Source organism: Montipora foliosa, chromosome 9 (genome assembly GCF_036669935.1).
Source record: "Montipora foliosa isolate CH-2021 chromosome 9, ASM3666993v2, whole genome shotgun sequence".
NCBI lineage: Eukaryota > Metazoa > Cnidaria > Anthozoa > Scleractinia > Acroporidae > Montipora > Montipora foliosa.
In genome coordinates, this window is record NC_090877.1 from 30,413,629 (window position 1) to 30,426,477 (window position 12,849).

General features: G+C 40.7%; 1 protein-coding gene across 1 annotated transcript in view; it reads left to right on the plus strand.

The window, feature by feature from the left end:
• Positions 1-12,148, plus strand: part of LOC137970115 (luc7-like protein 3) — a 44,790-nt gene extending 32,642 nt beyond the window's left edge. Inside the window, exon 6 of the mRNA XM_068816594.1 lies at positions 11,981-12,148. Coding sequence (XP_068672695.1) covers positions 11,981-12,133 — 153 coding nt within the window. The 3' untranslated portion in view covers positions 12,134-12,148. The remainder of the gene's footprint in view (positions 1-11,980) is intronic.
• Positions 12,149-12,849: the final 701 nt, after the last annotated feature.

A 12,849-nucleotide genomic window follows, 5' to 3' on the forward strand; every position in this document is an offset into this window, starting at 1 on the left:
GTGCGTGACCTGTGCGAAAAAATGCGCAATAGCAATGGGTGCGCACATCCTTAAAAGTGCCGGTGAGATCAAGCAAATTAAAAAAAAAATCTTTTATATGCACTGTAAGTTAATACGTTCAGAGAATGAAATACATGTGCCTCAGGGTGGAATTTTCACAAGATTTATTTTTTCTCCAAATCTTGAGCTTTCAAACTCAGGGGGCATCTTATAATTCTACGGTACATTTTACGCTAAAAGCCGATGTCGCATGAATCACGAAGCGATGAGTACGGTATCGGTTTTTTGAGTGAAATTTACTTTGGAATTCACCAGTTTGGCACACCCTCAGTGAGCAAATGGAAAAGGAAAAACCGATTTCACAGTCAACGAGTCAATAGCCAGCGAATAGGAATCGCGCTAAAATTAAAAGCCATAAAAAAAACTTTGTCAGTTCAAGGTCAAAGAAGAGTTTTACTGATGTACTTTATTCCACTTTGTCTCTGAAAAAGAGATCATTCACAGTTTTGATTATTTCATTGAAACACGCCAGGTTGTCTTGGAACAAGAATCAGCAAACTACGGCAATGCAATCAAGAAAGGAAGAACTTCAAACAAGATCCGCTCCAACACTTAAATAAAGTTTAGGTGCTTTACACAAACTTCTCAAAACACAAGCTACTGAGATTTCACCCTAATTTAACAAGAACTCATTGCGAATACGTGTTTATAACATAAGGGCAAAATTTTCTTGTCACTGTCGAGGCACAACGAAAACCAGTTGGGCAAACGGATTAAAAAACAAACAAACAAACAAACAAAGAAATCAACGTTTTCTTTATGTCCAAAAGAGTACAGATAATTGTTATTTAATTCCAGTTGACATTCGATTTTCATTCCTGAAAAAAGAAAGAACCGGTTAAGCCACCTTTTAAAGATACGCAGCCACTTTAAATAACGCATCCATAAAAATAACGAACGGTTTAGTGCCCAAGGAAAGAATTTTTTTGCTAAGTATGAGCTATTACTGGTATTCTGTTTTGTCGTTGTCGTCCTCTTTTGCTCAGTCCTTTCGTTTCTGTTCTAGACATAGGTCCTCCAGGCATGGAGGGGTGGACGTACGTATGTACGTATGTACGGACGGTTGATGACATCACGGTTGTAAAACCAAGATTTCTCACATCGATGGATTACCATATTTTGTTAACAATGGTGCTCCACGCGCGGGCAGCTCCACTAATAAAGCGTTATTTGTTCTGAGGAATAGAGCGCACTCTTTTGTGGCCGAGAAGTGGGCCGGCCCGTTGGCTGATAACTGGGCCCACGAACGAAGCCTCCATTTTCGTTATAACTCGGGACAAAACAGCGTTGAGCAGTCGATAGCTTTACATGTGTGAAATAAATGCTGAAGCTAGTTGTCTGTGAAATTTCAAGTCCTTACGGTTATTCCAAGGTAAGAAAATACAAGTTTATGTTTTTTGTGGCCGAAAACTGGGCCCCATACTGTAGTGCCCAAGGAAAGAATTTGTGGAGTAAGTAAGTATGAGCTATTACTGGTATTCTGTTTTGTTTTTGTCTTTCTCTTTCGCTCTCCTTTCATTTCTGTTCTAGCCATAGGTCCTCCAGACATCATGTAACCTTATCAGAGCTTCTAGAAAATTGCAATACAGAGAAAAAAGCAGCTCTAAGCAAATTAAAAATAAACACTCAGCTTTAAGTTTATATCCCTCCGATCCTTGACTTGAATAACTGCGTAGCCTCAGTGTGGACGACAGCTCTCATGATATGTCAAACTGAATTGAATCAGCGAAAATTGCAGGAAGAAAACATTTTCCAAACCGTTTCCACCTGAACACGAAAAGCGTTGACGGAGTATGGCCGTGTAGCCGCGTCGAGCCACAGAAAGTGTGCGAAAAATAAAGCTGTGCTTATGTTTAGGTGAGTTAACCTCGGTTGAGCCTGCAATCCAATCGAAAACCAGTACCTGGTCAGTGGTTGACTTTAAAAGAAAAGCTGGCCGCGGTGAGCTCTATGATTGAGCCATCGATATGGTCATGTGATACTGGTCAGCGGATACCTTGTTTCGACAGGCGTCAATTGAGCAATGTCCAATGTCAAAGATGTATGCTGAAACTAGCATGATACTGGTCACGTTGGCATACATGAAGTGATGTACGTACGTACGGACGGTTGATGATGTCATGGCTATAAAACCAAAATTTCTCTCCCCCGCTTATGCTGGGTCATGACTGTCACCCCTTGCTGACCCCTTGGGTTCCCCCACTGACATTCTGTCATTTATTCGTATTTGTGATCGGAATGTTTTCCCTTCCTTTCTCAGAATTCTTGTCATCTGACTTGGGATTGGGAGTGCGAATTTGAAGGGAAACTTCATGCTTACACTCAGTATTCTCCAAAGTCAATTAATTGGGTTGACTGGCTGGGGAACTCAGTTGGGGTCGGCACTGGGGTGGCAGTCTTAGGGCTTTCGAGAGAAGAAATTGACCGGATTTGCCATGAAGATAGACTTGGAGACCCTGCAACATTACGGTTTAGAGATCCTGCTAATTTTCGTGCTGGGGAGGTTCACAATTGCTACCATCAATGGCAGGTAATCGGCATTTCCCCCTCCGCTCAACAAGTTCAGGTCTTAAAATGGATAAAAGATAGTCTCTATTTTTGAATATTTCCAACCCTTCTCTTGCAGTTTTAAGGGGAAACAGTACAGTTCGGATTATCCACCTTCTGAACATTTTAGGACTAGTATTTCGTGTTGAACCACCCCATCTGGTCCTTCCTCTGACTGTGGAGCCCACAAAACCCAAGACTATGCCATGGCGCTCGTTTTTTAAATATATGGATGAGGGATATGCCTTTGAAGTTGGATACCCGTTCGGTTTAACCACAATGTGTGGGGCGTCATACGTATCAAACGATACTTGATGACAAGTCTGGGTATGACCATCTCTTGTCCGTGGAAAGTAGAATCTTTGGTATACAGTGGGGTGGGTGGTACTTCGTCCCTGCCTTTTGGCTGGAAGGTATCCCCTTTTGTATATCACTCCACTGGTCTGGTGGTATCTAATTTCTTGCAATCAATAGGGATACCTTGTTCATTGTACATCGATGACCGGCACAATGGCCAGCTTCAGATTCTGCCCAACCAAGGAGCCTATGCAAACCTTGCAAATCTCCCTGAACATGATTTAACAGCTGCGAAGTCAGCTTATTTTTTTGGTAGCTTATCCTCTGATCAGGCTAGGATATTTTCTTGGTTTGTCAAAATCCATCCTGTTGCCTCGGAAGATTGTCCCATATTTGGGTTTCCTGTGCGACTCCTCTCAGGAGGTATTCCATCTTATCCCCGAAAAGAAGGAGAAGTTTCTTGATCTTATTGAACAAACCCTCACATGTTCAATGGTCTCCGCCAAAAGCCTCCAGCATTTGGTGGGCAAATGTGTGTCATTTTACTGGTGGTCCCAGGAGCACTTCTGTTTACTAGAGAGATGAATAATGCTATTTCCAAGGCCCTACGCACATCCAGACCTATCAAGTTACATGACGCATTGAGGGAGGAAATCTTTCATTGGCTTTTCCTGCGCGCGTGGGATGACCCACTTCCCTGGAGAGATAAACATGATATCTGCATCTCCTTAGCAAGAGATACAACCCTTTATTTGCAAACTTCCGCCGATGTTATAGCAAAGGTTACAAGAGGAGTTTGGTGGTCCTTGATGGCACTTGACTCAAACTCAATGACAGACCAGGATGGCTCGCCCTTACCGCATTTTACGCCCCACCCGTCGCCGCAGTCTTGGGTCAGTTTCTTTGCACAGGATCTATCAAGTGGAGTCCCTTCTTTCCGCCTCTTTCTCTGATGGGTCTTGTCCTGCTATGACCGTGGTCGTGCACGGTCATAACCTTGGATGTTTAAAACGTATTGGTGGCCTCTTATTAAGAGTTGTGCCAGAAAATCATGTAGACTAGCAGTGAAGGGGGAGGTTGGAGCACTTCTGCTACCTTCCAAACAAAGGTGGAGTCGCCGTCCAGGGATCGCCGGGGACCTCTGGGCTTTTGGTGTGCAATGTTAGACATATTAGTACATATCTTGTAATTGACTTTGAACAGTATTACGGTACTATAAACGCATTTGCAATTGTTTTGTAAATTTCATCTTGCCCTGCGGCAAGTGAAAGTTTTGCAAGTATTGTATACTATGATGGAATAAAACTTTAATGTCTCTTGTATGAACGTTTCCTTTCCTTCCTTTTACTAGGATTTACCTCTGGTTGCAAAGCTGTTCACTCCTTCTGTGAGATGTCCAAATTGTAGCTATTCCAATGATTCCTACTTCCACTTTTGCCACCGATGCAGCTATAAAAGAAGAGCTTTAAACAACAGGACTAGTATGCCTTTGGGTGTGGATGTGAACGCTATTGACAATCGTCTTCGCCAGTTGGCCTTGTTTGACCAAGCAACTTGTTACTCTAAGCAAAAAGCTTGGCTTCAAAGGGAATTAGAAAATTTACTCTCCTGTCTGCCAGGCTCTATTACCGTGTCAACTGTTACACCACGCGATATTTTTTGCCGTTTCTTGGTACATAAAGACAAGAATGGGAAAACCCAGGTTCATCGTAACGGGTGCCCTCATCTATGGAAGAGAGGCACATTTGACTGTGGTTGCCCCACTGTAGACTTGTATATTGGTAAATTACGGGCGATCTTCCACTCTTTTGGGCGTGACGGGGAATGGGATAGACGCCTTGGCTTTGGAAACCCAGCTGCAGATAAGTCTGTTAAGGACTATCTCCGTTTACTTACGGCTGAGCAGCTACAGGCAAGAGTAACGCCAAAACAAGCTTCCCCATTTTTTGTGGACAAACTTTCTCAATTATCTGACTACATTGATAGAAACCTGCACAGCATTTTATTCTCGCAAGGGACCAGGCGTATTTTAAGGCGGTATTTTTTAGTGGTGATAGGCCTGGAGATATGGGCCTAGTGAAGGTACCTGAAATTTTGAGATTGCTGAATGATGATGGTTTCCTGTTTAACCACGTGTGGGGCAAAACCTTCAGAAACGGTGATGATAATGTCTTTGGGATCAAACGAAACCCACAAACAAGGATCTGTCCTGTTAGGGGAATACCGGTAGAACATTGTATGGCAGTGGCTCAGCAACTAAGGATCGATTTAACGAGGGGATATCTGTTTCACCCATCTGCTCCTCAAGAGGGCATACTTGATGCACCATTCAGCTCAACTGCGGCGGAGGCTCTCTTAACGGATACCTAAGGGAGATGGGGTCAGATGATGGGGAAACTCTTCATGGCTTTAGAGCCGGGTGTGCCATAACCCTGGCATTGTCAGGAGCTGAGTTGTCAGAAATCATGGATCATGTTTGGTGGACATGACGACATACTGCTTTTTAGATTACTTGCAATTGGCCAAAGTTGTTAATCCGATGGGGGCATCGGCTCGATTATCGGCAGTAGACATGCCTGCTGTCACGGCTGGGTGGAATGACATCAATGTTTTAAAACGTTTCGTCTGTGCCTTTCCTTCTCCCACAACAGGGAAAAGATCGCTTCCGGAAAAGTAAATATTTTCCTTAGAATAAAATCTTGTTTATAATTAACCCTCTAAAGTGAGTTTGGGTGAGAGTTGGGTGATAAGGATGGGAGGTTTAAGGGGCTGTTTGGGGGTCTTCTGTGTATTGCCTTGTAGTAGGTATTGTGGAAACGGAGCTGGTTAGCACGTAGATCAATTTTGCCATATCTTAATAACAATGAGCGTGAGTAATTGAGTGTTATGAAATAGGATACTATGGTGCTCTGCTGTGAATCTGGCTTATACAACAGTGTTTAAGGCACATCAAAATTAATATTAAACAACTTCACATAAGTTAAAGGGGCAGTGTCATGCAATGGCATGCGCAGTATTTTTCACACGCAGAGATTTTAACAGACGTTAATTTTTTTGCTTTTTCTGTTTAAGTCTAGACTAAATACGGCTTTAGAAAGTCACTAAAATGCAAATTTATCTATTATCGCTGATTTGGAGACCAAGAAATGAAATCGAACACAAATATGATGTGATGTTTGTTTTCTGCGCGACAGCTGAATTCAGTGAAGTGTGACCGGGAACACTGTTGGCGGTTCAAGCACTCACACATAAATATTTTTTTTCTCTGCGATAAACTAGACATATTTTCAAGATTAACATGCCATTTCAAAGCTCAAAGAAAGTGGATTTATTTCCAAGAGACGACTTTGAAGTCAAAAGACAACAAGCAGCGAAAAAATTCATCCCATGTTTTACTCACCGCTTGCGGTTTTATAATTCGTGCAACAAGTAAACGTAATGAGTGCACCCAGTTCCTATCGTCTAAATGCAGCTTTTTCTTCAAAATATTCAAATAGACATTGTAGAGCGAAGATAGTAAATGTGTCATCAACAAATAATGATGTGGTGGTCACTAACATTTAAGCAACTCACAAGAAATGAAATACCAAAATGGACCTTGATCCATACGTCGAATTTCTCATGAACTCACGTCTTAAAAAGTTTCTCTTGATGGTAGATGCTGTATTGGTATTTTGACTGCTCTTCTTTTGCTTTCTTGAGGAGACTGAATCTCTCGATTTGTCAGCGTCCAGCTCAATGGCCGCCACGACTCTACATGGTAACACGTACACGATGAAATCCCCTTCAAAACAACAAAATCAAAAAAAAAAAGGAGCAAAGAACAACAATGAAAATATAGTGAATTTGTTTCTGAAGACCACAGGATATTTGGTTAGTTCAAACTGGGTGTGCAGTCCCAATGTCCAGCCACATGACATTAAACCGTAAAAAGGCAACAGATAATCGGACAAAAGCAATTTATCACAATTAGTTACAATGAAATACTTCCTATTCGAGGCTATCAAACACATGGTTACTGTATCTGGATAGGATCTGATAAGGGATTTCAGTGTTTTATTAGTATTATTTTGTGGAGGCACAGAGGTATCCTTATTACACAAGGCATGTTTGAAATATACGTTTTCAGAATAATTTTAAGCAAGCTCAACAAAATTAATTCATCACGTTCAACAAATTTTCTTTCAAGGCCAAGAGACGTTTGAGTCAAGCTTAAGAATGAACTTTATTACTTTCAACGGAAGAATTATCTTAGTTTCGGGCTTGGTTCCATATCGACACCAAAATAATTAATTGGCATGTGACAACTTGGACCTTCAAGATCAAGCAGCAATTGTCATCGCGCTCAAGGTAACCAAACTCTTGCATCAAACAACCGAACTATTTTGTCAACAACTACCCCAGACACTGCCAACAAAGAAAATTAACCCACATTGCAAGTTGTTTCAACAACTACCTTGTATACTGTTCCGGAAGTATTGACCTCTTGCTCGCCCTATGTAAAGGAATCCAGGTGGCTCTCGGATTCCAGATCCCAAATAGTGGTCCTGGATCCTGAGTCGTATATTCCGGTTTCCAAACTCACGGGTTCCACCGAAATGGATCCATCATCATCATCAAGTCGAGTCTCCTCGGGAACCACCAATAGTGGCAGTCGTCATGTTTGAATCTTTGTTGAAAGCGGTGGAAGGCCTCCGTAAAGCACCTCATTGGGAATCCGGTCTTGCCAGGTGACGTTGAGCAGTTTCCTAAGCATGCGTGTGTAGCAACCGTCAAGTCTTGACTTGTCCCGAACCATTAATGTCCAGGCCTCACCTCCGTAAGTGAGCATAGACTTGACCGAGGCCACGAAGATCCTCCTTTTTAAGGCGTTCGATATATTTGAGTGCCAGATGTTATTCAGCTTATCTAGGGCACGCCAGGCCTGTGCCTTCCTCACGTCAATATCTTTCCCAGTCGAGCTGATTTATGAAGAGAGATACTTGAAGTCTTCCTTGACGCCTACTACTTCACCACTAAGCGTGGTGAGCTCTGCGTTGCCTGGGATGTTAAAGGGTACAACCACGGTCTTTTTTGAGTTCAGGGTCAATCCCAGCTTCCCGCATTGATCCTCTACGCTATTGAGTAGATCTTCAGCTTGTTCAAACGTGTCGCTTGTCAGGGCAATATCGTCGGCAAAGTCAAGGTCCGCTATTGTGACAGGACCGACATGTCTGCTCCGCCTTGGATAGTGAATCCGAATTCTTCCTCACAACCGTTTATCACTTCCCGCAAGGCATAGTCGAGGGCAATCACGAACAGATATGATATACGATCAAAATCTGTCATTTCTGGATTCCATACAGTGGATTCCGGAATCTGGGCTCCTTCACTTCGGGTGACCTTGCACTGAATGCGCTCATCTTGAAACAATAGCCCATCTGATGCGGGAATTATGCGGATTTACATAGTTGCCCTTACTTTGGGGAGCTGTAGTCTGGAGCCAAGTGACTTTTATAGGAAACCTTGGACTATGAAAAAACCCATAAGACTCCCGTGCTCTTCAATAAACTGTTTGGCATAAGTCAATTCGTTCATCAGACAATTCAGAAAATCCTGTTGTTTCCTGTAAACCATATTCAACAACACTCCTTCTTAACGCCTTCTTATAGCGCACCCTGGTACAAGGACCATATCTGCATTTGTCGGTTCCAGGTGAAACGACCGCAATTGAAGGAGAACATCCGCGTTGATTTCAAACTTTAGCGTACCCGGCCGACCACTTACCCAACTTTTGGGAATTGTAATGAACAATTTGCCAGGTTCGCCACAGGGAAAACCTGTTTGAGTTTCCTTTCTTCTTGCCCATTCTGTAAAAACAGACTATGAATGTTGTTGAGAATTTCTTTCACAACGAAAGCACAGTCTAGTCTTTTTTATTTAATACAAATTGGACCTTTATGAATTGACCCTTTGACTCCCAAACCAGCATGAACCGGCCAGACTTTGTGTTTTACTCTGTCTAATCCCAGACAATTTTACTCGTCAATGGGGAACCGCCAATGTCCCATTAAGAAATTACAGATTGAAAGTTGGCTTTTATGATAAAGATGTAAAAGGTTTACCATGTATGTAGCCAACTTAATCACAGATTTGCTTCAAAAATTAACAAAAAGACCAGGAAAAAAAATTGATGCAATAAACACACAACAACAGCGACGATTGAACAACAGACGAGTAGATTTATTGAGCTGGTGTGAGCACCCAGTTCTTTTGAAAATAGTCCTTCGTGTTATAGAAGGGAAAATTCTGAAAGGCATTAAGGATTCATAAGTTAATAAGCCAATTGCAACACCCCATTCTGGTCACGCGGACGAGTTTGAACCCAGATGAAAAACTACTTGTCGATTCGCCAAATGAATTTCAAACACACGTGTTTTGAAATCAATTAATGCCAATGAGTGCTTGCTCACAGCTCTCACATGCATCTGAGCAACTGTGAGCTGGACAAAAAATATTTGACTTGAAAAAAGTGATTGAAATTGTAATTTCTTTTGTTGGAGAAGTAATTTCAAAAACTTGTGCGTCGTGCTTCATTGGATTTCCAACCGCATGAAAACATTTAAACCACTCGGCCTGCAGCCTCATGGTTTCAAGTGTTTTCTTTCGTTTGAAAATCCAATGAAGCACTCGCACCCGTATTAAATACTTCTTAAAAACACTTTAGTCTTGCCTCGATTTATATATGACTTGCTGAAGAGCAAGCAGGGCGTACTCCCTTCAAATAACTAGTCTTCATAATTAGTCATAAAATGGATCAATTTTTCTCCATTCTACGGGGTCTGCAGCCATCTTCATTGTTTGGCGGGAAAAATATTGAATTGCATATGTGTACTTCGGAATACTGTAGTATACGAGGTAGTGATTGAAACAACTTGCATGGTGGTTTGATTAATATGGTGTTGATATGGAACGATGCCTGAAACTAAGATAATTCTTTCGGTGAAAGTGATTTAAGTTCTTTCTTGGGCTTGCCTCAAACATCTCTTGGGCTTGAAAGAAATTTGTTGAATGCGATGACTTAATTTTGTTGAGCTTGCTTAAAATTATGTCTTGACCTTGAGAAAAAATCCATTGAACGTCACTTGACTTTGTTGAACTTGATTGATATCTGTCTTGGCCTTGATAGGAAACTTGTTGAATGTGAAGCCAATTTTGGTTCCTGAATTTTGCCCCATTTGGCTTTCCATAGTTGACATCTTGGTTTCCGATTTTTACGTGGCATGCTGTAGGCAGCACGTTTTAAAGATGTGGACGAATTCCGTTTTATTTTTTTCATCGTAGTCACAAATCGACGTGTTTTTCTATTGTGCGATTTCATTGGCACCAGTCCACCTTGGAATCACGTGCAAGATCAGGAGTCGATCAGGGTGGATAAACACTATGTGTGATTTCATTGGCTCCAGTCCAACTTGGGATCACGTGCAAGTTGGTAACCGGTTGTTTCGTCAACAAGTCGTTTCTCCAACGACTAGTTCGCAAACAGAAGATGGTATAAAGTTTCCTTCTCATGGTTGCTGAAAGAGCAATAATAGTTTTCAATGTAACCGATCTTATACAATTTATCCTTAGTGTACAAAATTGTATTTAGGGCTTTATATTGAAATGCCTTTAGGTAAGGCTCACAAGTGACAGCATGTGGAAGATGATAAGATTTTTCAAGTTGATCTTTAGTAATATTAAATTCCTTAGCAAGTTTATACTATTGTATGGAAGGCGAGCCTTAGCGCCAACTAAGAGGGTGTAATAGTGTTTTGATTTTGCTTTAGATACATCAAATACGCATTCAGAATGTTTGAAAGAAGGTTTTGATAGATCGAAAATAACACTTGAATCGAGATTTCTTAATTTGGGCGGTACAGAATTGCGTAATCCGGTCAATGTTAAAAAGTTACATTTATCTATTAGTGAAGTGATCCTATTAAAAGAAGTTAAATTACCAACGTCAAAGTGAAGATCGTTTGCACAGATGATACCAGCTCTAAAATACTGTCTATAATAAACAGGTTTGTTATCGATTAGTACCTCCTTATTATTCCAAATGATAAATTGCCAATCCTTTTCTTCTGCGAAACTTTCACGAAAATCGGCACACCAGTAATAGTTTCCAATAAAATTTAGAAGTGAAAATCAACATTTGACTTGATTTGCGTTAATTTTTCATCCTAGTTTACAGTGTCCCCAGTTAGTGTTCAGCGTTAGAACGACTAGACACTTGCATTAAGTTCCTTTTCCTTTCCCTTCTGTTGTTGCCACTCCACTGTTCAAATTCCAGGTTTCTCTCTTTGCCACTTTATTGCAAGCAGGAGCCGTCCTGATGCAAGCCTGTTTGCTAGGAAACAGACTGATTATCACTACAAAAAGTAATTCATACAAAGTAAAGACCTAAAATTTATATCGAGTTCTTATATAGTAAGAGTGTGTATAAGTCACGTTGGATATGTATAACGAGTTCTTATGTAGTAAGAGTGTGTAGAAGTCATGTGTTTAACAATTTGTCCATGTGTCATTGATGAACACTAGCACTCCGCTATTGGAAACAATCAGAAGAGCAAAGATCTTCAGGAACAATTTCCCATCCTTAAGAAAGGTTGTGGGAAACTTCAATACCTAATTATGAAATGTCTGCATCCAACAAATAAACCTAAACTCAACACTCAGTGTGACTCAATTAAAGCAAAACTATTTAGTACTTAATCAACACCCTCTACATTCTACATTGTAGAGTCTTTAATCAGCCGCAGCATGACTTCTACACATTCTTACTATATAAGAACTAGTTTTTATAATTTGGAAATGATGAACGAGTCATTGAAACATCGTTCAAAATTTTTGTCGCTGAAATTTTATTGTTAAATGTCTGTCAAAAAGCATTCGTTATCATATGGAAGATTCTTGTGAAATATTCAAATGCTACCAATTACAAAAAAAAAAAATGCAGTGCATTGGAAAATTGGAAAATTCAACCCACATTGTTTTCAGTTGATCATACTTTGCAATATTTGGATTTGAGACTGATCGTGTTGATTGATTTTAGGTTGAACAGCTTGGATGTGAAGGAAAGGTGGAAGAAGCGCAAGGTGTTATGAAATTATGTGATCAACTTAAAAATGAACGAGAGATGCTGCAAATGGTGAGTTGTTTCTTTGGTTTGCATAAGCTTAATGGGAATTTATACTCAGATATTTGAAGTGGCGTTGTGATACTCCAGTTTGAAAAGTAATTAAATAGTGTATCAAAGTCAAGGTGAAGAACCCGACGTTTTGACATTTATGGTAGCGTCGTAATAAGGAGTGATCCAAGGGTAAGGCCTTTTATACTCAGGGATTAGCATAATCCTTTAATGGGATGTGAAAATACGTGTATGCTGAAGTGAAAGGCTGCCATTGTCGCCACTTAAGGAGCACTGGCAGAGTTTTTGTGCCAAACTTCAAAACAAAAGTGTTGATGGAACTGCTGGCTGCTATTATTTTGGGTTTGGCAAGCATGTTAAACAAGGCACACTTTTCGTTTTCCTTTTTACGCTTTTAAACATTGTCAACTGGGGGTTTGGTTTGTCTGAGACTTCAGAGATGTACATAACATGTTCGTGTAATTTTTTTTTTTTTTTGTCAATCATCGCATGGCATAGAATAAAAGTCAGTTCTTTGTTTCCTTGGTTCAAGATCCGTAGCTTTGGCAAGATACGACTTACTTTAGTGTCATGAGGAGTGTTTAAGCAACTTTTCCCACTGTGTCATAAAAGAGGTGGTTATTGCTCATCGCGATGGTAAATAAAAATAATAAAAAGTATAAATCATTTCTCTCATGATGTACTATTAGTCACTTAGGTTGAAGATCGCAACGTTTCAACTGCATACTGCTGGTCTTCATAAGGTGATATATAAGGTCGCCTGGTTACGTGAT